Here is a 23,179-nt window from a genome sequence, read left to right on the forward strand (position 1 = left end):
ATTCTGAGTGGGTATAGATATGAGCACGGGGGGGGGGGGGCAGAGAGAGAGAGAGAAAGAGAGAAGGAAGAAGAAGAAGAGGAGGAGGAGGGAGAGGAGGAGAGGAGGAGGAGGGATGCAAGAAGAATGCAGGGATGCAGGGAGGAGATGGTCAGAGGAGGAAGAGAAGGCTACTGCTACTGTATTTGCTGTTGCTGACTGAATATCCTGACTATAAAGATTAATGTTGCCCCAAGAACCAGATGACCCTAAACAGCAGGAATTAGCTAAAGAGAACTACACCCTTTCTCCCTACTGACCTTTTTTGTCTCCTATCTGGTGTTGGGGTTTTGGAAGGGATTGGAGTGGATAAGGGAGAAAGAGATATAAGAAATAAAAATAAAAATAGATTTTAAAAGTAAGTCTACAGAAAAATAAGATAAGATAAAATAAAATAAATAAAAAATAAAAATAAATAAATAAATAAATAAATAAATAAATAAATAAATAAATAAAAGTAAGTCTACAGAAACACCCAAGCCTTTGGTAGACATTCTCATTCCAGACAGCACAGGAGTTAAGCAGCCACATCTGTTGCCCTGGCAGTGGGTACTCAATGCAACTGAGTCTACCTTGTTGGGATAATCTTCTTGTGCACCATGTAAAGGTTGTCTTCATATTATTCAAATGTTGATTTCTGTACCAGCAGAAATGTAATTTCTGGACTTTGGTATTGTTATTCTAATTGCACCTTGTAAGAGGCCTTGTCTTTGTTTCATTTGTCAACAGTGATACAGTCTTCATTGTCAACCAGCTCAGTCACACTTTACCACCACCACCGTCATCATCATCATCAGTTTTTTGAGACAGCATTTCTCTGTGTAGCCTTGGTTGCCCTGGAACTCACTCTGCAGAGCTGTCCGGCCTCAAACTCAGAGACCATCCCAAGTGCTGGGATTAAAGGTCATCATCATCTGGCTCTGTTTCTTATTATTATTTTTATTATTTTTTAAAGATGTATTTATTATGTATATATACAGGATTCTGCCTGCATGTGTGCCTGCACACCAGAAGAGGGCACCAGATCTCATTATAGATGGTTATGAGCCACCATGTGGCTGTTGAGAATTGAGCTCAGGACCTTTGAAAGAGCAGTCAGTGAGTGCTCTTAACCTCTGAGTCATCTCTCCAGCCCTCTGTTTATTATTTTTAAATTTTATTTTATTTTGTGCATGTCTCACCTTATAATCCCAGCACTCGAAAGGTTGAGGCAAGAGGATGACTGCAAGTTCAAGGGAGGTTTGTGCTGCAGAGGAAAACCTTGTCTTAACAAAGAAGCCCCCAAAAGAGAAAGAAACTCCAGTGGCTGAAAGCAAATCCAAGATGACATGCATGAGGCAGGAGAACACGGCTCATGGTAAGGAGAATTGGATGGAACTTGATCCAAAATGTATACAGACATTACAATGAACAGAAGAACACATTAAAACAGTTATCATGTAAAATGGCATATCATGTTCCCAAGAGAAAAATAGAAACGTTAAAAGATGCAAAAGAGACAAAAACAACCAACAAACAGAGCCCCTGCTCAATATTATCAAAGAGCAAGGCAAGGTGCTATAGGTCATTAGCTAATAAAAACAACAAAGTGAAATAATGAGACACTTAGCTATACCAAAAGTAAGGGAAGGAGACTCAACTTTCACATAAAAAAAAAATAGCAGACTGGGGTATTTTTCTAGGCAAACAATAGCATGTGTGTGGTAGGCTTTGTTTTCACTATGCGTTTCCCTTTCTTGCTATATCTCATGAGTGTGAAGTACAGCAAATGTAATCTCGGGAGCACCCTGCTGCCAGAAGCATGTCCTTGCCACAAGCCTCATACTGTCACTGTGGCTACAGCTTTAAATTTTTAGACTACTAAAGGCTGATAGGGCTTCTTTCAACATCGATTTCAAACTTGTCCTCATCCCATTTAGCCTAGTCCATGCCCCAGAGAGTGGAAGTGACTTGTCAAACAGAACAGCAAAGAGAGGAGAAAATAGCCAGATAGAGGCCAAGTCTCTACTCAGTTCCATTCAATGTAACAAGTGCCTAAGGAGGCCCTGGGGACTCAGCCAAGCAGAAGGTGTGGGTGACTTCACTGGGTGGGAGCCCACAGCCAGGGAAAACTTGATTGTTCCTTAGATAGCTGACAAGCCACGGTCACTCCCAGTGGGTGCGTCCTGGGTAAAATGACTCTGAGTGTTGCAAAGCTGCATAAATGTTTGTATTCCAGGAGGCTATACTTCACACTAAGGGCAGTCTCACCAATCTACCCTGCCTGCCTGTGCTACTCAAGCCAGTCTAAGTTCTTTCTCTGTGATCTACACAGCATGGTAAGTGGTAAATACAACCACTGACCTTATAAAAACTTAAGTAAACATTTTTGTGTGTGTGTCAGGCATCATTTTGGAAAGATTTTATTTCCATTTTTAACAGATTTATTTATATGTATTCAGTTCTCTACCTGCATGCCAGAGGAGAGCATCAGATCACATTACAGGTGGTTGTGAGCCACCATGTGGCTGCTGGGGGTTAAAAACCCAGGACCTCTGGAGGAGCAGTCAGTGCTCTTAACCTCTGAGCCTTCTCTCCAGCCCCCTTCAAGTAGATGTACATAAGAGGGGAAGGTATGGCTTTGTGTACGTGAGTGCAGTGCCTGTAGGGGCCAGAAGATGGCGCCAGATACACCGGAGCTGGAGTATCATGCGGTCCCCAGCTGCCCAGTGTGTTTGTGGGTGCTGGAAACAGAACTCCCGGTCCACAGCTACAGCAGCACATGCTCTCAGCCACCGAGCCATCACTGCAGCCCAAGAAGGCTTTATTTTGTTGAAAGGAAAATTTCTGAGTCCAGACTGCGTTGGCTGAAGTATTTTGAAATTTACGCAACTCATAGCCCTGTGTACAGCAAGAAGCTCCCACCATGCCTTTCTGGCCAAATTCCTGAAAAAAATCTTCCCTTTAACCACGCAGCAATAGCTGTTTGGGTTTCACTTGGCATAGAAGCATTGTACAGACCACATCCACTTCCTGCTGCTGTGCCAGTGAACGAGGCACTATCTGGCACCAAAATGCAAATACAAAGGTTAACATCTAAGTGCCAAGGCAGGCAAGTATTTTCCCAGTGATATGTTAGCTTTCATTTGTTGGTATTATTATCCAAATGGAATAGAACATTAAAGAGGGTTCATGGATATGTTCAGGTCCCTACAGGAGGCCTTGGGAAACACTGGTCTGATCGTTTCTGAAACCCTGGGCTGCCTTTACATGAAAAGCTATAAGGCAGAAGCAACTGTATATGCTGTACTGTTTCCCCATTTTCTGCTGGCAAACTTCTCCTTACCCTTTGAGTAGACTTTCCTGGAAACAAGTTGAGTGGGTCTCAACCTCCTCTGCACCCCTCTACACAACACACTCAGGCCCTAGGTCATAGGCAGGATTATTCCACTTCCTGTCTGCACCCTCCTCCCCGAGTCACTCCTTCTGTACCCTAGACCACAAGGTCCAGGAAGGCAGGGACTGAGACTATTCTTTTTGTCAGGGGTAGGCTCAAGAAGGAATCCAAAGAAAGGAGTGAATCAGTGAGTGAGCAAGGTGTCCCTCCAGATTCACTCAGCTCTAGAATATTCGACTCCACCATCCACTTTAGCCTTTTCTTTCCTCTCTCCAACTCCCAGGTTGGTCTCCGCAAAGGCTTGGAAAAAAGCGCCTCAAGGACTCAGCTTGCTCTGCACAGCAATAAAAGCTCCCCCCCCCCCCCAAGGGCATGGATGCACCCTCACGTTGCTCTTGAGCTAGCAGAGGTGCAGACAAGGAAAACCACCTGTCTCAGGGCCAGAAGCTGTGTGACAGCCACTTCTGTTTCTTCCAGGACATTGTCTGTTTGTTACTTGCTCCTCTAGATAGTTTTTTGGTCAGGGCTGCCACAGGGAAAAGCAGTGTTGTTCCCTGTGACCTCACCTCCCGGTGGTGGCACTGTTTTGAGAACAAACTAGATTCTCACGGTTCTCCCAATGGTGGCGGGGTGCCCACATCAAGCAAGGCATTTTTCATACTGAAAAAGAAACAAAGATAGAGTCAGCCCTCATCTGTAATTTCCCCAGAGCGGCTGGAATCTAAAAATCTCTTTGTTTCCCTTCTTAGCTTATAAAGCTACCTTTTGTCTTTGCAAAAGTAGAACAGAAAGGTGGAGTTAGGGGCAAAATAAAAATAAAATAAAATAAAAAACACCCCCAGACCTTTCCTTATTATGTATATATTTATTTTCTAGACATTTATTTTTGCAAAATGGACATCCTGAAACCCCCACCCACCCGACCTCCTTAATATAGGTACCTCCTGCATCCCAGACACCACCGTCATCGTCATCCCTGATCCCGGACATCGGACATCCTTCTTCCTTCCAGACCCGGAGGCAGCTGGGCTCCTCATACCTGACCTTCCCAGTGAGCCATCCTGCCTTTGGCCTCACAATCACCAGACCCTCGCTCAACATTTAATAATTTCCGCTCTCACCCTGCCTACCGCCGGCTGCCCCTCACACACACCCCTGCCACCCCCACATCCTCTCCTCCTTGACCATGGCCCTGGAACCCAGTGGGGGAGAAATCTCAAGGGAAGAAGACACGAATGCAGTTGCACAGATGGGTGTTGCTTGTGGAACCACACCATAACGGACTGTGGGCTGCATGATAATATCTGTTCACTGTAGTAAATTTTGCGGAAAAATAAAAACACAGGTAGCAAGTTATATTTTTTGTTTCACTGTTTAAGTCACTGCTGCTTTGTCTTAGTTAGGGTTTCCAGTGCTGTGATAACACACCATGACCGAAGGCGCCTTGGGGAGTTAGGATTGAATGGTTTTAAGACAGATAGAGGCGTGACTTTGCGTGACCAATGATCTGAGGGTAGAGCCCAATGACCTTTAAGTCGCCTTTGGGGCTTCCTACGGTCTGGTCTCATTTCACAACAGCATTGTCCACCTTTTTTTTATTTCTTCAGCCAATGCCCTCAGCTCTTCACACTGGCCCCTCTCTCTGCCTGGGGTTTGGGCACTGTCTCACATACTCTCCATTTCCCCTCTATCGCCACCCTTGATTAGTGATTTTTTTTTTTCTTTCCCTTTTCTGATTGCCAACAGAGCAATGAATGCCCTGACTTAGCCAGAGACAGGGCCTTTCACAGTCATTATTCTATGAGCATCTATTTCACTGATTGTGAGCATTTTGGTGCCAGATAGTGCCTCGTTCACTGGCACAGCAGCAGGAAGTGGGTGTGGTCTGTACAATGCTTCTACGCCAAGTGAAACCCAAACAGCTGTTGCTGCGTGGTTAGAGGGAAGATTTTTCAGGAATTTGGCCAGAGAGGCATGGTGGGAGCTTCTTCCTGTACACAGGGCTATGAGTTGTGTAAAGTTCAAAATACTTCAGCCAATTTGAGTCTGTACTCAGAAAATTTCCTTTCAGCAAAACAAAGCCTTCTTAGCCTGGGGTGATGGTTTGGTGGCTAAGAGCGTATTTGTATATAGCCATGGGGTTTTGGTTTTTGGTTTTGGTTTTTTTTTGGTCTTTTGAGACAGGGGTTTTCAATGTTATCTTGGCTGTCCTGCACTCACTTTGTAGACCAGGCTGGCCTCGAACTCACAGTGATCCGCTGCCTCTGCCTCCCGAGTGCTGGGATTAAAGGTGTGCACCACCATGCCCGGCTTAGCCATAGGGTTTTGAAAGTCTCTGGCTTTACTGTAGAAGTGAAGGAAGCAGGTAAGAAGCTGCGGAGGGAGGGAGTTGCTGTCTATGCTGGGCTGTTAAAAGCCAGCGGTTGAAAAAAGAAAAACCAGGTGGTTACAAGCAGGTACTGGTCTTCCAGAGGACGTGAGTTCTATTCCTAGCACCCAAATCAGGCGGCTCACAACCGCCTACAACTTCAGCTCCAGGAAGGTCTAACTTCTAGTGCTTCTGGGGCATATTGTTTCTCAATCTGCGGGTCACGATCCCTTTGGGGTCAAATGACCCTTTCACAGGGGCCCCCTAAAGCCATTGGAAAACACACATATTTACATTATGATTCATAAGAGCGGAAAAATTGCAATTATGAAGTAGCAAGGAAAATAATTGTATGGTTGGGGGTCACCACAACATGAGGAACTGTATTAAAGGGTCACAGCGCTAGGAAGATTGTGAAGCACTGGTCTAGGGGTACCTGTACTCAGGTGCACGCACCTACACACAGATACATTCACGTACACGTAACGAAGCATAATAAAACAAATTTTAAAAATATAATGCAATGAGGCTAGATAGGTGGCTCGCCAGTTAAAGCGCCCTTGCAGAGAATTGGGGTTCCGTTCCCCACACCCATGTGATAGCTCATAACCATCTGTCACTCCAGTTTCAGAGCATGCAACCCCCTTTTGGACCTCTGCATGCGTGCATTGGTATGCATATGCGCACTCAGGCAAAAACATTCATACACGTAATATAAATTGAATCTAAATTATTTTTTTCAGTAAAGCAAGTTTAACAACAACAACAACAAAAAAAAATGACTTGAAGGCTGACATGGGGAGGGAGAAGCTAAGAAGGAATCATCTGGGTCCCCTTCCTGCACCTCAAACAGCTGTGGACTTAAAAATGTTAGACATTTAAGGAACACCATCTGTCTGGTACCCCCCTACAAGCCACAGACAGACAGATAAATAATTTACTTCTAAAAGTAAAATAAATAAATAAATAAAAATTTACTTCTAAAAATACAAAGTAAAAAAACAAAAGTTTATAGGTGTCTTCCTGTAAACTTATCAAAATTAATTGGGGCCACTGGAATGCATGACATATTAAAATCATATCAGGACAACCAGACCCAAGAATGTATCAAACACACTAAATTGAGGAAGGGGTTCAATACCTTCGCTTGGACCCCACAAAGAGGAAGGCGTCTAACATTGTGATGATGACCTGTCCTCTGGCCACGATGTATACATCAAAAGACCACAGGCAGAGAGCTCCCAACTGTCCTGGGAACCTCACCTTGAGTTACACTCCACTGACTGCTTGTCAGTTCATCTGTGTCTGCTCATTCATCTGCTTAACCTGGTCCTTCATGTCACCTCTATGACCTCTGCAGTCCCACACCCTGCCTGACCCCGAGGTTTGTCTTGACCCGGCTGCCAGTGACCAGCATCTTCAGCTGGGTTTGTGGATGTCTTACAAAAACACCTTCAGTGACTCTCTTTGTATCTGAGCTCTTTGGAACCTCCTGAAATCCACTATGGCTGCTTTAATCCTTTGTAACCATTCAGTAACCTGCATGTATATGTCCTCACACATATATTCACTGTGTGATATGTAATGTGTGATCTGAGAGCTAAGCCTAGTAGTTAAGATGAAAATAAAAGAACCCATGCTTGCCTTGGCCAGCTATCAAGGGAAGTTGGGAATACAAAGAGCAGCTGGCAAAACCAATGTAGCTTGTGAACTTATTGTTATTAAATAAATTCTGACGTGTGGGAAGACATAAACATGTCTATCTATAGTTCCGACATAGTATTCTCATAACAGATAGTAAATGCATTGATAATTTTAAAGTTTCTAGAGTGACCAAAACATGACAAATACAATTTAAGTGACAGCTATTACTCTATGCTCTAGGGCCATGGGGCTGGCAAGGGGCAGGTAATGCCTCCAGCTCCGGATAACCTAGGTAGTCAACAGCAGTTCAGACAAAGAGTCTGAAATGGGAGGGGAGGCATGGTGGAGGAGGCAGACTCTGAGCTGGGCCTAGCGGGTGTAGATTCCACTTGGCATGCTTTTTACGGTGATAATAGTCTTAAGTTCTGAAAATATAGGATCATTTTGGGGCTTGGAGGCTGCCGTGGCCTCAGTGAAGGGCCTCAGTTCAATGACATGCACAGTAAACTACTTAACTGGTTGTCCTTTCATTCTGCAAACGTTTACTAAGGCCCTATAGGAGCCAGACGTTAGGGGAGATGAGGACCCAGGAATCAAACTTCACTATGGCTTGCTTTACCTGTTCCGGAGAAGCAGGAATACATGGTGAGAAACAGAAGATAAACCCAGATCCCTGGCTTTCCTGTTTACTCCACTTGACACCAGGGCCAGTATTAGGCAGGAGCACTGAGTCCATCTTCTACAGAAACCAAATCATTGCAGTTAATTTTTCCACCTCCCACAAAATTATTAATAGGATTTAGGTGCTCTGGAACAGGCCTTATGTAATCCCATTTCCCAGTTTTTCTTCTCCCAGACCCTGAGGCTATCTAAATATTGTCTTTATTTTTTTTAACGGCATCCCGTCATTGATGACTCACAATAACTTTTGTCATCTGCTCTGAGACCTACTGTTATATATGTTTGCCTGTGCCAGTCTTGTTAATTCTTGGCATGGAGCTCCATTCTGGTTGTTATCCTGTCCTTCCTCTTCCTACTTCCTGCTCCACCCACACCCAGTGTTACTGGAACTATTAAGAGTCTAAGTCTATCCCAGCAATTGGGCGGTCGAGGCAGGAGGATCTCTGTGAGTTCAAGGCCCGCCTAGTTTACATAGTGAGTTCCAGGACAGCCAGAGCAAGTAGTGAGACCTTGTCTCAAACAAACAAACAAAATCCCCAAACACAAAACAACAAAAGATTCAAAGGCTGAGACCTGACAGCTCTAAAAAGCTAGGCTTGGCGCCCCCCCCACCCCCCCCCCACCGTCCTTAATAGGACAATTAAACAAACAAGTGAAAGTGAAAAGCAGGTAAGAGATTTAATGTTGAACCATGGGTAACAGAGAAGCCAAATGACCTCTCTCTACTGCCCTACCCTACCCCCGACCCTCCCTACTCTACCCCTCCCCCATCCCCCAGAGTTCACATCTCAGGTTCTGAAATGAGGTTTCCTTTTAAACTGGGGTGAGTCCTGGGCAAGGTATGGCCCCACCCACCACTGGCCCATCATTGTTTAGACTCTAATCTCTCCTGCAAGGTGGGCTGACAAAAGTCAGACCATGAAACCTCTTGCAGGGAGACAAACTCCCCCATCAGCCATTTCCTTCTCCCAGCATGAGACCCTTTGAGAAATATAATTTCTTGGGATCCACTCAGTAGTCTGACAGGCAAAGGGAGGGCACAAGTGTCTGTCTGGTGTATTTTCATTTCTGCCTGGATAGGTACGCCAGGACAATTTCCGACTGCATGAAGATTCATAGTCATGCTTTCGGGACTCCACCCTTAGCCCCACACATGGCATACTGACTTGTGGGGAGGGGGCTGCTTTTTTTTTTTTTTTTTTTTTTTTTTTTTTTTTTGTCTAGAAAGGCAGCCAAGCAGAGGGAGATTGCTTTCACTCTGTCTGTTGTTTCACCATTCACAGAGATCTTGTAGCCATGTGGATGCACAAGCTTTTCAAGAGCCCAGGAAAAACAACAACCAAGCAAACAGTTAAAAACAACCCTCTGACCCATTCTGAGCGGCATATTGTTTAGCTCAACGTCACAGCAGATACTGTGGTCTAGATCCTTTCTTGATGTTACCAGGGAAACGGGAGTTTCTTCTTTTGGACTCGTGGGCTCCTTAATAAAATAATTTAAAGACAAGTTGAGTCAATTGTATTAGAACTTGGGAGAAAAACAATCAGACAAGCACTTAGAAAATCTGGCCATTGCCAAAGGGGGCAGGGAGGAAAGGGAGAAAGCCAAGCTATGAAGACGGAGGTGGGCAAGTAGCTGCATGGCAGAGGTGGAGGGCTTCAAAGACAGTGAGAAAGCCCGCAGTGCCAGGGAAGCAGGCTTAGGCTTTAGGCCAATATCTGAAAAGCAAATAAAGAAAAGGGGGAAATGCTTAGTGGATAGTGCAGATCTGAGTTCTTATGTCCTAGGTCAGAGAACTGCCCAAGAGATACATGATGTGTTTAAAGACAGAGACTGGCTATGAGGGAGAAGAAGAGGAGGAGGAAGAGGAGAGAGGAGGAGGAGGAGAAGGAGAAGAAGAAGAGGAAGAGGGAGGAGGAGGAACAGTAACAACAATGACAACAGCTAAGAAGAGGAAAAACTAAGACTCCAAAGGAAGGAACCCCAATTTCCCTGGTAACATTCTTGGGAGTGGGCTAGTGAGCTAAGTAAACTTTGGGAAGTGAGGCTCAGGACCCTTTATAGGGCTTTTACAGGACACCTTTCTCTCCAAATTGTCACTCTGGAGGCTTTTCTGGCGCATGCTCTGTTGTGTGAAGCTGGCATGGGGAAGGGTTCTAGGTCAACTGGCTTCTTTCACAAATTAATCTTGATGTATATTGCCTCCAGTCCCTGTCCTTCCCTCAGCTTCTGGAAAGCTCACCTCAGCCCTCAGCCCTCTCTAATGGAAGCAACCTCTACAAAGATGTCTTCCCAATGGACAGCCCATTTTCTTGATCCATCAATGCAGGATATGCACTTCTGCCTATTTTTTAAATGTATTTACCTTTATTTTATGTGCATTGGTGTTTTGTTTTGCTGGCTGCATGTATGTCTGTGTAACAGCGTTACACGTAGAGTTACAGATAGTTGTGAGCTGCCATGTGGGCGCTGAGATTTGAACCCAGGTCCTCTAGAAGAGCAATGCCCTTAACTGCTGAACCATCTCTCCAGCTCCTCTGTCCGTTTGTTTTAATCTGGAATAATCCTAATGGATCAGGCCATAGTTAGAGCATTCCTGGGGAATAGCTAAGGAAGGAAGGAATCTAAAGCAACTATTTATCTGCTCAACTACGGCATCCGTCTAATTCTGCTTCTATCACGTCTTATTCATTTTGAAGTACCTGCTACATCCTACACCGACACACAATAAACCTCTTTGCACACTACTTTTCAGTTTTCGAGGAACTCAACGTATTACCAAATTCTGTTTTTCTTTTCATCAACTATAAAACTTTAGTACTAGCTCGTCAGCAGTGAACGCCTAAGCTGGCCGGATCTTCGTTTTTCATACACTGTGTACTTCAGTGTCACGCTCCTCGGACTGGGCCTGTAGAACACAGCGCATAGTAAATGATGATTATTGGAATGAATGGGTGGATAAAACCAATCCCGCTAGATTCCAGGTCACACAAGTAGGTAGGAGCAGAGAAGCTCCACCAAGGAGCTGCAGCTCAGGGGCGTGGCCCAAAGTCCCCGCCCCGAGATCCGACAGAGGGCGGTGCTCACGCAAGCTGCACCTCGCGCGATGCCGCTGCCCGCGGTCCGGCTGGTGAGGCTCGGGCGGGTGCACTACTCCGAGCTGCTGTCGCTGCAGGAGCATTGGCTGCGGCGGCTACAAGCCGACCCTCGCCCCGGGATCCTGTCGGGGATCGAGGCGGGTGCGCTTTTAGTTTGCGAGCCAGCGGGGCCGGTGTACACGGGCGGGCTACGCGGTGGCCTGACGCCCGAGGAGACTACACGGCTAAGGGCCTTGGGCGCCGAGGTGCGCGCCACCGGCCGCGGCGGCCTGGCCACTTTCCACGGCCCGGGCCAGCTGCTCTGCCACCCTGTGCTTGACCTGCGGCGCCTAGGCCTGCGCCTGCGCACCCACGTGGCGGCGCTGGAGGCGTGCGCTGTGCGCCTGTGCGAGCTCTGGGGACTGCCGGACGCCCGCGCGCGGCCGCCTCCCTACACCGGCGTCTGGCTAGGCGAGCGCAAGATCTGCGCGATCGGTGAGCAAACCCGGGTGGAACCGGGGCAAGGCCAGCCCCGGGGAGCTCTGGCCTGGGAATGCTGTTGACCTGCCTCTTGGGTATTTAATAATCCCGGGCAGAAGGAAGAATCCTCTAGTTCGGCACTCATGGATGGAGAAACGCCAGGCATGAATTGCCAGGTTACTTCCTGTGACTCAGGACAGGAGGACAGGATGCCAAATTTCAAACTTCCAAAGCAACGAAATCTCCGAGTTAAAGAAACCACAGCCCCCATCCCCACCCCTGTAGACTTAGCCGATGGGGTTGGGGGGAAACCAGTCTGTGTACCACCCTGCCCAGGCCCACTTACTTTTCAGCACTAGAGGGATCTAGAGGCCCTAAGGGAGGGAAATAAAGCTATTCTAAGACATTTTGGCTTGTCTTGCAGGAGTGCGCTGTGGAAGGCACATCACATCCCACGGCCTGGCTCTGAACTGTTCTACAGACCTCTCTTGGTTTGAGCACATAGTGCCCTGTGGACTGGTTGGGACAGGAGTCACTTCCCTGAGTGAGGCACTTCAGAGACTCGTCACTGTGGATGAAGTAATGCCATCTTTCCTTGTGGCCTTTAAGGAGACTTTCAAGTGCACCTTAATCTCTGAGGACGGCCCCAGCTGAAGGGCACTTATTCACCTTAGCCCAGGGCAGTGGTCCTGCGATAGATAGCTAGTTTGACTTGAGTCCCCAGAACTGGATTCTAGGTCTACTCTGATGAACTGACCGTGACCGAGGAGAGCTCAGGACTTGGCTTGAGCTACTCCTTCCTGTATCTCCCTGCCTACCTCAGGGATCGAGATGAAAACACTGTGAAGAGTCAGATGCTACAGAAAGCATCCATGAGCAACTGTTTCTCGGCTTGGAGGCACGCCAGTGTTATAAACTGCCATTTCTTAGTTGCTTGGTACTTTGTCAGTGCTGTATCTAACAGCGGTTTGGTCTGTAGGCCTTTTGAGTTCTGTGGGAACCAAGTTTCTGTGTGGCCCAGATGAAAGTGATGTGATAAAGCTATTTCATTCTCAAACGACCTGTGTCTTCAATAAAGGGGAAAGCCTCTTTAATTTAAAAAAAAAAAAAAAAAAAAAAAAAGGTGCACGCCTTTAATCCCAGCATTCAGGAGGCAGAGGCAGGTGGATCACTGTGAGTTCGAGGCCAGCCTGGTCTACAAAGCGAGTCCAGGACAGCCAAGGCTACACAGAGAAACCCTGTCTCAAAAACAAACAAAACAAACAAAAAAAGATATTTTTGCCTTTCTGGGTTGAGTCCCTCCAGTTTGGTCATTTACCTGGTTTTGCTTGGGGTCCACAGAGATGGGCTGTAAGCTACAGAAAGGACAAGGGTAGTTCCTCCTTGCATGCTAACGCTATGGCGGAAAGACTTCCCTACATGGGATCCCTGGGTCTGTAAGAATGTCAGCTCTCACTCTGAAACAGAACCTTTGTGACTCGAGACAACCAAGGGACACTGACCTTGGTTTCTGTGGACCAGGAGTTTGGAAAGAGTGTACCCAGGTTGTTTGGAGTCTTACCAGAGCTTGCATTAAAGGCATCAGTCTTCGTGAGAAGGGTTAACTGTTGCTGGAGGTCAGTTCCCCAGACGGCTGCCGCCATTGTGCTCACTTGGTTGCTTGTAGTTGCTGATGAGCCAGCCCCTCAGTCCCTTACCATGCAGACCCCTCTGTAGGGCAGCCGCGATGTTTGAAGGAGGCAGTTAGGAGTTCCCGTGTCTTTTTTGAGCTAGCTCCGGAGGTCACAGAGTCCTTTCTGTGGTCTCACAAATGATCCTTATTTAGAGTGGAAGGAACATCCCCTTAGCTGCAAAGATGAAGCATCTCAGGAGCCATCTTGGACTGTTCTTTCCCCTGCCTCCCCACCCCCCGCCCCCATAACTTGTGAGAAAGTAGAACTTTTACCGAAACCCTGGTGCCACACTGGGCGATATGTAAGTGACTTCTCTGTGGGCTTCAGTGCTGTTCACTAGAAGTGCGGTAGGAACTGCACTGTAGCCGGACACTTTCTAGGAGCCTTATTTAAAAAAGGCTTTTCAAATTTAAAAGATAGTTTTAATACATTTGCCTCAATTCATTAAAAAAATCTTCACGAAACCATATAACATTAATATTTTATATAGTTATCATACTGTCTTCAAAATTTTGGTATGTGTTTTGTACTTTCAAGCGGCCTCATTTTACTAACACGCTGCCCCGCCCCCTTTATTTTTTTTTTTTTTACTTTTGAGACAGGCACTCATGTAGTTCGAGCTGGTCTACCTCCTGAGTGTGGAGATTATAAGTATGCGCACGAAATCATTTGTTTTCTTGATTTTTGACCATGTTCTCATGTAGCCCAGGCTAGCCTAGAACTTGCTATGTAGCCAAGGATGACCTTAGACTCCTGATCCTCTCTGAGAGCCTGCACTGTTCTGGGTCATAGAGGACAGCTGCATGGTGACTGACTGAGCTGACATTCCCCAGCCATACTTTTATAGTATGAAGGCACCTGTGTACCTAGGCATGAGAGACTCACATGGCTTAATGACAACTAAAGCACTGAGAATAATACGGGCCCAGACCCAGTGCTCAGTAACTGCTCTCACTTTGACTGTTGCATTCTGTTCTCCATTGGTTTTCTTTCCTTTTTTTTTTTTTCCCCCAAGACAGGGTTTCTCTGTGTAGCTCTCACTGTTCTGGAACTCAATTTGTAGACCAGGCGGGCCTCGAACTAGAGATCCACCTGCCTCTGCCTCCCTGAGTACTGGGGTTAAATGTGTGCACCACCACGGCCTGGCCTCCATTGATTTTTTTTTAAAAGAAAGTATCCCCTGGTCCTGTAGCTTCCACTCGTGGGTGGCAGTAGGGCCCTTATAAATAGAGCCATGACTGTCTTGTTTCCTTTATATCTCTGGCAAGAACTGCTGCACCTGGCATCATAAATAGCGAGTGAGATTGAACTGCTTTAAAAGTCTCCCATCGTGGCCTGGGAGATGGCTCTGTGCCTGTTGTAGAAATGTGAGGACCTGAGTTCGAATCCCAGAGCACACATAAAAACTGGCACAGTAGCTGTACAGGATAGTTTTATGTTCACTTGACACAAGTTAGACAATGTCAGAGGAAGGTGCCACAATTGAGAAGATTGGGCAGGTGTGATGCCTGTAGGGTATTTTCTTAATTAGTAATTAATGGGGGAGGGCCCAGCCCACTGTAGGTGGTGCCATTCCTGGACTGGCAGTTCTGGGTTCTATCAGAAAGCAGGCTGAGCAAGGCAGTAAGCAGCACTCCTCATAGCACCCCTAATGGCTTCTGCATCAGCTCCTGCCTCCAGGTTCCTGCCATATCTGAGTTCTGTCCTGACTTCCTTCAATGATGAACAGCCATATGGAAGTGTAGGTCGGGTCAACTCTCCCCCCCCCCCCCAACTTGTTTTGGGTCATGGTGTTTCATTGTAGCAATAGAAACCCTACATAAGACAGAAGTACATGCTTGTAAACCCAGTGCTCCTGGGGTAATATGGAAAACAGACAGAAGACACCAGAAACTTGCAGGGTCAGCTGGCCTGGCGGATGAGGTGACAACAAAAGATACAGAAGATGGAAGATGTTGTTCTCTGACCTCCACCCACATACCATGGCATGGGAATGCCTACACTCACACACGCAGAGGCAAGCTTACACAGTCTCCCATGCTGCCCAGCTGTGCACCGGCTCCAGCTCTTACATGTCCCTTTAGGGTACATGTCAGTAGCGAAGCACTGTGCCTGTGGTGTGGACAGACCTACACAGAGCACAACAAAATGTTAACTCCTTGTTCTGGACTTGAGTGTCACAAACCAGCATTCGTGTGTTACTGCCGACCTGCAGGTATGGTTTCTTTGGGTCATGGGATTTGTGCATGTATTAAGAAATGAACCTTCTGGGCATGGAGAGATGCCTCAGCAGCTATGAGCACTGACTGCTCTTCCAAAGGACCTGGGTCCAATTCCCAGCACCCACATGGCAACTCTCAGCTGTCTGTAACTCTTGAGATCTGACAGCCTCACACAGACATACATGCAGGCAAAATACCAGTGCACATAAAATTTGTAAAAATTTAAAGATTAAAAGAAGAAGAAGAAGAAGAAGCAGGCCTTCTGATTGATAATTGGAAGCTGAGAGGCAGGCACAGCTTAGATTACCTTCTCCTTACCTTCAGGATTGCCCCTCCTCTCTCAACCAGCCCGTCTGCTGACCTCAGCTTCCTCCTTACTCACAGAGGCAGTTGAGTTGGTGAAGTCTAGTCTAGATAACCCGGTGTTCTGAAATGCCCTCTGGACACAGGATACGAATGTGCTTCCTGAGACTCTTGTAATTGGGCAGTGTCATTGAAACCTTGGCCATTAATATTTACTATTAATGCATATAATTGTTATGGCAGTTATTTATTAATCCCACTGTCATATCAATAAAAGACAAAGACACCTGTTAGATTTTTAATATGCCTATAAGCTGGAGCTGGGCAGAAACTACCCCACAAAGCTATCTTTTACTTCCTAGCCCCATATCCCAAGCCAATTACCCTAATGATTCCTATCTGGGCTACTTCCCATCCCATAATCATATGTACTTGCACATGTTCTCATCTGGGCTGCTTCTTTCCATCATCAATCCACAGCGCAGCCTCCTCTCGGCCATGTGCTATCTGTTCACGCTACCCCATGGCGGCTCTGCCTCTTCTCTCCTGTATCTGTCTCAGATCTCCCTCCCATGATCCTCCTGTCTTCCAAGGCCTCGAATATTGGTCCCACCTACCTCACTTCTGCCCCTCCCAGGTGTGTAGGCATTTACTCAACCAATCAGGGATAATTTGGAGGCAAGGCTACACAGTATTATTTGGATATGTGATAGTCTTGTAGAGCAGTAAAAATCTTGGGTGGGGGGGAGCAATTAACATCTGCATACAAGACCAGACCGGGCTCTAAAAATTCCCCGTTTCTGTTTAATTAAAAGGGCTATTTTAAAACGATATACAGTAAGAACAATTATTAAACAATTATAAAAACCCATAGGTAAGACTTACATATATAATGTCTAGTCTGTATATATTTGGCAACCTTGAAGAAAATACTATCTATCCTATCTTGATGAGTCTAAAGTTCTGTATCTAAATTATTTTTTTATCATATTTTGTATCTATCAACCCCAAAATATGTATTTAGACATTAAAACATTCTCTTAACTCCTAAACAACTAAGCTTAATTGTAAAACTATAACTATCTAGTCTTCAACCCCATCAGGGACTTGAGACGGAATAAAACTATTATCTGAGTAAGGAGGAAGTGCAGGCAAGCAGCTCCCAAAACTACTAAAGATGACAGAGACCTGGAAAGTCACCCAAATATTTCTCTATAATATTGGAGCGACATCTTCAGCCTTCTGTCCCAGGATATCAGACAGACATATTTGTGAAGCAGGAACTATGAAGGGCTTGCTTATCCTGTCTTTGCAGAGGTAGACAGCCAACTTAGCCTGTGCCCAAGTCTTGTCTATTTTTCAGACAGCGATTGTCTGTAGAGAAAGAAGGGATTAACTTTTGCCCAACTGTAGTAGACTCCAAATTGGAGGTCCTATAGTACTCATCGTTTTATTCCAAAGTGGAAAGAGATGTTGTTAGGAGCTGGCATGCCTCAAGTAAAAAAGGCCTTAAATTAATTTTAAAAAAATCTTTAAATGCCATATTCTGTAGGTCTCTGAGGTTTTTGAAGACCTCTATCTATCTATTCACATTTACATGTCTGTCTGTCTGTCTGTCTGTCTATCTATCTAGTTATAAATCTGAACAGGCAAATGTTGCTTGTTTCTATCTATTTTCTAGCTGTTTAACCTAAGAAGCATTTTCTGTAACAAACTAGACTAGTATCTGGTATGACTATAAATCTGATTGACTAACCACTAACTTGCATTTTTAATTATCCTCAATGGTTTCTAAAAACAGCTTTTAAAAGGGTTGAAAGTAGACCTTGTATTTATTAATATGTTGTATAGGTTCAATAATATCTCATACCAGAGTTGAAACATGCACACATAAATTAACCTTAAATTTGTAGCAATATACCAGTATCTCTACCAATTAAAGCCTTCAATCTGTATCAATATACAGAATTCTATACCAACGTAAACAACAATAACCTTATTGGAGAATAACAGTTAAAGTTCTAAGTCGAAGAGCAGATTCAATATTCTACCTTTTGTCTTATTATTTCCATATATTTTCTAAATGATAGTCCTATATTCTCCCTTCTTTCTTTTCAACCCCTTTACCTTTACCTAAGGAAGAAAAGTAGATAGAGCAATGAAAAGGAAAGAGAGAAACCCCTGAGTTTGTTTTTATATCTATTTTTCCCTTATCAAGACTATTAATAACCAATTCCCCTAAATGACAACAAGCATCCATAATCCATTAGAACAACCAAAACCCTCCCATCCCACCCCAAGGAAATGGGGCATTGTTCTTTTTTGAATTGCTTCCTGCTGATTTGGGGTGTAGGATATCTTTTTGGGGGCCCAAAGGAAATTGGGGGAAATGGTTAAATAAGCTAGTAATAACATTTGTTGTCCTGTCTCTAAATGCTGAGACATTTCAGGCTTAATAGAAGTCCTGTTTGGAACAGTCTGAAAGACTGGACCACTTGAGATCAGCAGCTTATTTTGAAGCTGTCCTGGAAGCAAGTTTTGATGGGGAACAGCAACTGAAGCAGACTGAGGCAGGGCATCTTGTGTTAGAATTTCAGCATCCTCCAGGATGAATCGAGGATCCAGGTCCAATCCTGGATCACAGGTATGCAGTTGTTTTGTTTTGTTTTTCTCTGAAAACACATAATTTCTCACAAGTCATATACAATTCTAAAATTATAAAGGCAGGAGATGTGCACAAATCAGTTAAGGTTGGTTCGCTGCTCTTTGTAATGAGCAGAAGAAGATATCTGTTTTTCAATAAGCCAGTCTGGATTGCATACCAAACTGTAAACCAATTTTATCTATGCCATCTAACAGAATGGCATGATAAGTCTTGAGGATTTTGTAGCCAACAAGATTTACTGGCTATGTATAGTTGAAGTTCTGGCTGGAGACATTTGTATGGTCTCAGTCAGTCTCAGAACTGTTCCCATGTGGAGGGATCAGCAAATTATGCTACTTGTCCTGTTTGGTCTCCTTGATTTCTGTCTTCTTGTGTGTGGCTGAGACCTTCAGGAGACCTTCCTCTCTGTCTTATCTGATCCTTATTACTTCGCATGGAATCCAAAGCCCTCCCAAAATAATATAGCCCCGATCCTTCAGTTTGAAGTCATCGAAAGCATAGAGTGATCTAGGTTAGCCTTCCAATCTTTGTTTAGGTCTGCTCTATTTTGACTTCCCTCACATGGCATGAATAATGTCACCATTGAATATACAAACACTGACATGGTATTAACAGTAGCTAACAGTAACTAATAACTAATTTTCAACAACGGGACAGAGCCAGGTAACTTGTTCTAGTAAATGAGTTATAAATAGAGGTGGCATCACACTTCTCAGCTGAGCACCGAGTAGCTGGTGCCAGACTTTAGGGTTCTTTCCATATAGAACAGGCACCGGTGGCACTAAAGAGGAAAAGAAAACAAAACAAATGAAACAAAACAAAAAAATGAGGCCATGGTCACTCGTATTTGGCTCTAGAATAAGCAACCTTTTATTCCCCCTTGAGGTGAGAGAATTGACGCCCTTTAGGAAACCCAGGCAGCCTTTTCCATGCGCTTCAGCCCAACTTTCTCTATTTACCAGCCCACATAATAGAATTATGTGAAGCCTGGCTTGGAGCCAAGGGTTGTGCAGGTAAGTGGGTGCCAGACTTCAGGGTTCTAGAGATAGCACCGGGACAGAAGGCGTTGGGGGAGAACCAAGTTTGCAAAGGAAAATGTTAAGTTTTTGATGGATCAAGTGTGAGATAGTCATGGGAGATGAGTGTGGAGAAAGCTCCGGGACAGCTGGATCCGGTGCCTGGGTGCGACACGTGATGCTTTAGGTCCTAGGAGAGAGGGAAGGGCTGAGGAGGAGTGAGCCAAGGAGAACGACACACAGGCGGCATGGAAATGGCATGAGGCATAGAAAGAGATGCTTCTTCATTTGCTCAGCAGCCTGTCAAGATAAGACTATTTTATGAACAGAAAACATAAAGGTAGGATGGGACTGGAGAGCTGGCTCAGCAGTTGAGAGCGTCTGTTGCTCTTATACAGAACCTAAGTTATGTTCTCAGCAGGCATGCAGGCAAACCATTCACGCAATAAAGTAAAATAAGTAGTTATTTTTTTAAAAAATGCCTCTGAGGGGCTAAGTGATTTGAATGAGACCATATAGTTGGTCAGAGGTGGAGGGCTGGTCTGAAGGGACTGGGGCTGGCATCCTGAAGAAGGGGCCTCCAACAGCAGGTGCACAGAGCCAGGGAGGACATCAGAGTTTAGCAGAGATTGGACCTGTTGTATCACGTCAGGCCACTGGTGTAGATGCCTGACCGCTTCCTGCCAGGACAGAGCTCACCTCCGGTTTCCCACTGGGGACCTTCCTCCAGGAAGGAAGCTGAGCAAGAGGAAGATCTTAGCACCCTGGCTCCCCTACCCCACCCCACCCCCCTGCCGGAGAAAGCCCCCTCTTGTTTGTTCAGAAGTCTTTCCTCATGCGTAAACAGACTATGTAGGGTCTGCTGGGCCAGGGCTGAGGATATAGACGTGACTGGCTGCAGTTAAAGGTCCCGGATCTTGTTCTTTCAGTGAGGATGGCCAGGAAACCAGACGGAACCAGCTCTGGCAGCATAACCAAGTGTATCTTGCTCCATACAAACAGCCTCTCTTACACAAAGCTTATTATCAGTGCTCCACATTGTTATATGGTCTTTATAATTATATATATTTTTGTTTGTTTGTTGTTTTTTTTTTTTTTTTTAAAGAAGATCTCAGTATGTAGCTCAGGCAGCACTAAACGCGATGCGATTCTCCTGTCCCAGCTCCCCGAGTATTGGGATTGTGAATGTGTACAACCACGCTTGAATGCTTTAATTTTGTTTTAGTAAAAACTTTGATTAGTTTTGTTTGTCTGTTTGTTTGTTTGTTTGTTTGTTTGTCCAGGTTGGCTATGCAGCTCCAGATGAACTTGACCTCATGATTCTCCTGCCTTCATTTCCCAAGTGCTTGGATTATAGGAGTCCACCACCAGGCCTGGCCCTCATCAGCTGGTTTGTTTGGTTGTTTGTTTTGAGACTTTCTTGGTCGCCTTGTCTGTCCTGGACACACTTTGTAGACCAGGCTGGCCTCGAACTCAAAGCCATCTGCTGCCTCTGCCTCCCTGAGTGCTGGGATTACAGGTGTGCATCACTGCACCCAGCTTCATCATCTTTTTAATAGTGCATGTACAGAGAGAGTAAATATTTAAGGGTACAGCATGTTGAGTATAGGTCTTGTTTCGGTCCCTCATCCCTTTAGACGCAGTGCCTGGAAGCTCGCAGGGAATGCTTCCTGTATGTCTTACTTATATGTTTTAGAGAATTGTGTGTGTGTGTGTGTGTGTGTGTGTGTGTGTGTGAATGGGTGTATCTATGTGTGTATGCATGTGTAAATGAATGCACATATGTGTTTATGCACACCCTTTCTCATATAGTAGCATGTCATGTGCTAGTTCTCTGCTTTGGCTGTTGTTTCAGTTCGATACGAAAAGGACATTTCCTTCTTTTAAAGAAGCATTTGGTATTTCGTTGAATGATTTGCTGTGCTGTTGTTTGTTTAGCCAGTTCCTAGTGGAGGCATTAAGGTGTGTACTAATCTTTTGCTTTGGAAAACAAGGCTGTGGGGGCTGAGGGATCGCTCAGTTGGTAGCGTGCTCGCCTGGCATGCATGCAGCTCTGTGTTCGATAACATGCCACTGCCAAAAGCCAAGTTCGGTGGGGCACACTTGCAATCCTGGCCTTCAAGAGGTGGAGACAGAAGGACCAGAAGTTCAAGATCATCCTCCATCACACACCAAGTTCAAGGCTATCCTGGACCACATAAGACCTGGGGTCAAAAGAACAGCAAAGAGACACCAGGCCAGTGGCTCTCTGTCAGCATACTTTTAAAAAAATCTATTTTTATTTTGGGTTCCTTACATCTCTTTCTCCATTTCCACCCTAATCCCTTTTAACACCCCAACACCAGGTAGGGGAGAAAGAAGGATGGTGGGGAGAATAGGGCGTAGTCTTTCTTAGCTACTTCCTGCTGTTTGGGGTCATCGGGTTCCTTGGGGAAGTTCAATCCTCATTTCAGGATATTTCCAACATCTTCTTGTCAAACTGCATTAACAGCGACCAGGAGCCGCAGGGGGAGCACCAGCTGCCGCCTTCTTTCTTGGAGTCTCAGTCTCTTTCTGGGTCTAGCATGTATTCCTACTGGCAAAGAGCATGCCCTCCCGCACAAGGTAGTTCCCAGCTGACAAACATCATGTGCCCTCTCACGGGGCAGTTATCAGCTGTGGACAAACTGGAGCAGCCCCCATATCCCACACCTGGGACTAAAACAAAAACATACCTATGGATAACCAAAACTTCCACAACAGTTCTCAACCTTCCGAATGCTGCAATCCTTTAACACAGTTCCTCATGCTGTGGTGACCCCCAACCATAAAATTATTTTTGTTGCTACTTCATAACTTTAATATCGCTGTAAATATCTAACACACAGGATATCTAATATGTGACCCCTGTGAAAGGGTCATTCAACCCCCATAGGGGTCTCGACCCGTAGGCTGGGAACTACTGTACCAGACTAAAGCCATATTGCTTAATTTTTCAAACTCCCTGAACTACGAGCTTTTCTATATAAGAGAGACTGATACTGGTGGCTGGTTTGACAAGTCTCACTGTGCACCTCTGCCTGCCTCTGCCTTGCGAGTGCTGAGATTAAAGGCACGGGCCGCCATGCCACCGGCTACTGTTTTTGTTTTACATCCTCGTTGCTAGCACGTTGGAGGAAGTGGTGGCTTACTATCTTGTGTGATGAGCCTTCACATTTGTCCTTCCGCGGATGCATGGCACTGCTCAGTCTGTGAAGTGGGCCTCCCAGCCTTACTCACACTCCTCCAGAAGCAGAGCACTTCCTCCGGAGCTGGAGCCGGCCTTTTGCTCCTTTCTGTTAGCGTTGGATTGGGTCCAGGGCTTTGTGCATACTGCGCAAGCACTCTGCCCCAGCTCTGCATCCTTTCACCTCTCATTCTGCCTTGTTTTTGAGGCAGAGTCTCATGTAGCCCAGGCCTTGAATTGATCCTCTTGCCTCTATATCCGAGGTGCTGGATTACAAGCTAACACATTTATGTCTGCTCATTCTCTCTCCCCCTCCCTGCCCCCCCCCCCCACCCCACCGCCCCCGCCCACCCCGCCTCTGGCTTCTCACCAAATTGTCCATCTGGCTTTCAATTCATATTATAGCTCAATCTGGCTTTGAACATGGATT

At 45.6% G+C, this 23,179-nt stretch overlaps 1 protein-coding gene across 1 annotated transcript; it reads left to right on the top strand.

Annotated features, from left to right (window-relative positions):
* The first annotated feature begins 11,188 nt into the window (after nt 1-11,188).
* On the top strand, nt 11,189-12,362 carry Lipt2 (lipoyl(octanoyl) transferase 2). The gene is made up of 2 exons (XM_051149462.1): nt 11,189-11,680; nt 12,090-12,362. Exons 1-2 carry the CDS (start codon nt 11,215-11,217, stop codon nt 12,317-12,319), a joined length of 696 nt encoding a protein of 231 aa, XP_051005419.1. The 5' UTR covers nt 11,189-11,214; the 3' UTR covers nt 12,320-12,362.
* The last annotated feature ends 10,817 nt before the right edge of the window (nt 12,363-23,179 follow it).

Source organism: Acomys russatus, chromosome 7, assembly GCF_903995435.1.
Source record: "Acomys russatus chromosome 7, mAcoRus1.1, whole genome shotgun sequence".
In the NCBI taxonomy this organism is placed as follows: Eukaryota; Metazoa; Chordata; class Mammalia; order Rodentia; family Muridae; genus Acomys; species Acomys russatus.

Bases quoted from the DNA above. Each gene is read 5' to 3' on its own strand.
- Lipt2 (XM_051149462.1), top strand. From the start codon at position 11,215: ATGCCGCTGCCCGCGGTCCGGCTGGTGAGGCTCGGGCGGGTGCACTAC. The intron at 11,681-12,089 runs GTGAGCAAACCC...CTTGTCTTGCAG, and splicing joins GCGCAAGATCTGCGCGATCG to GAGTGCGCTGTGGAAGGCAC.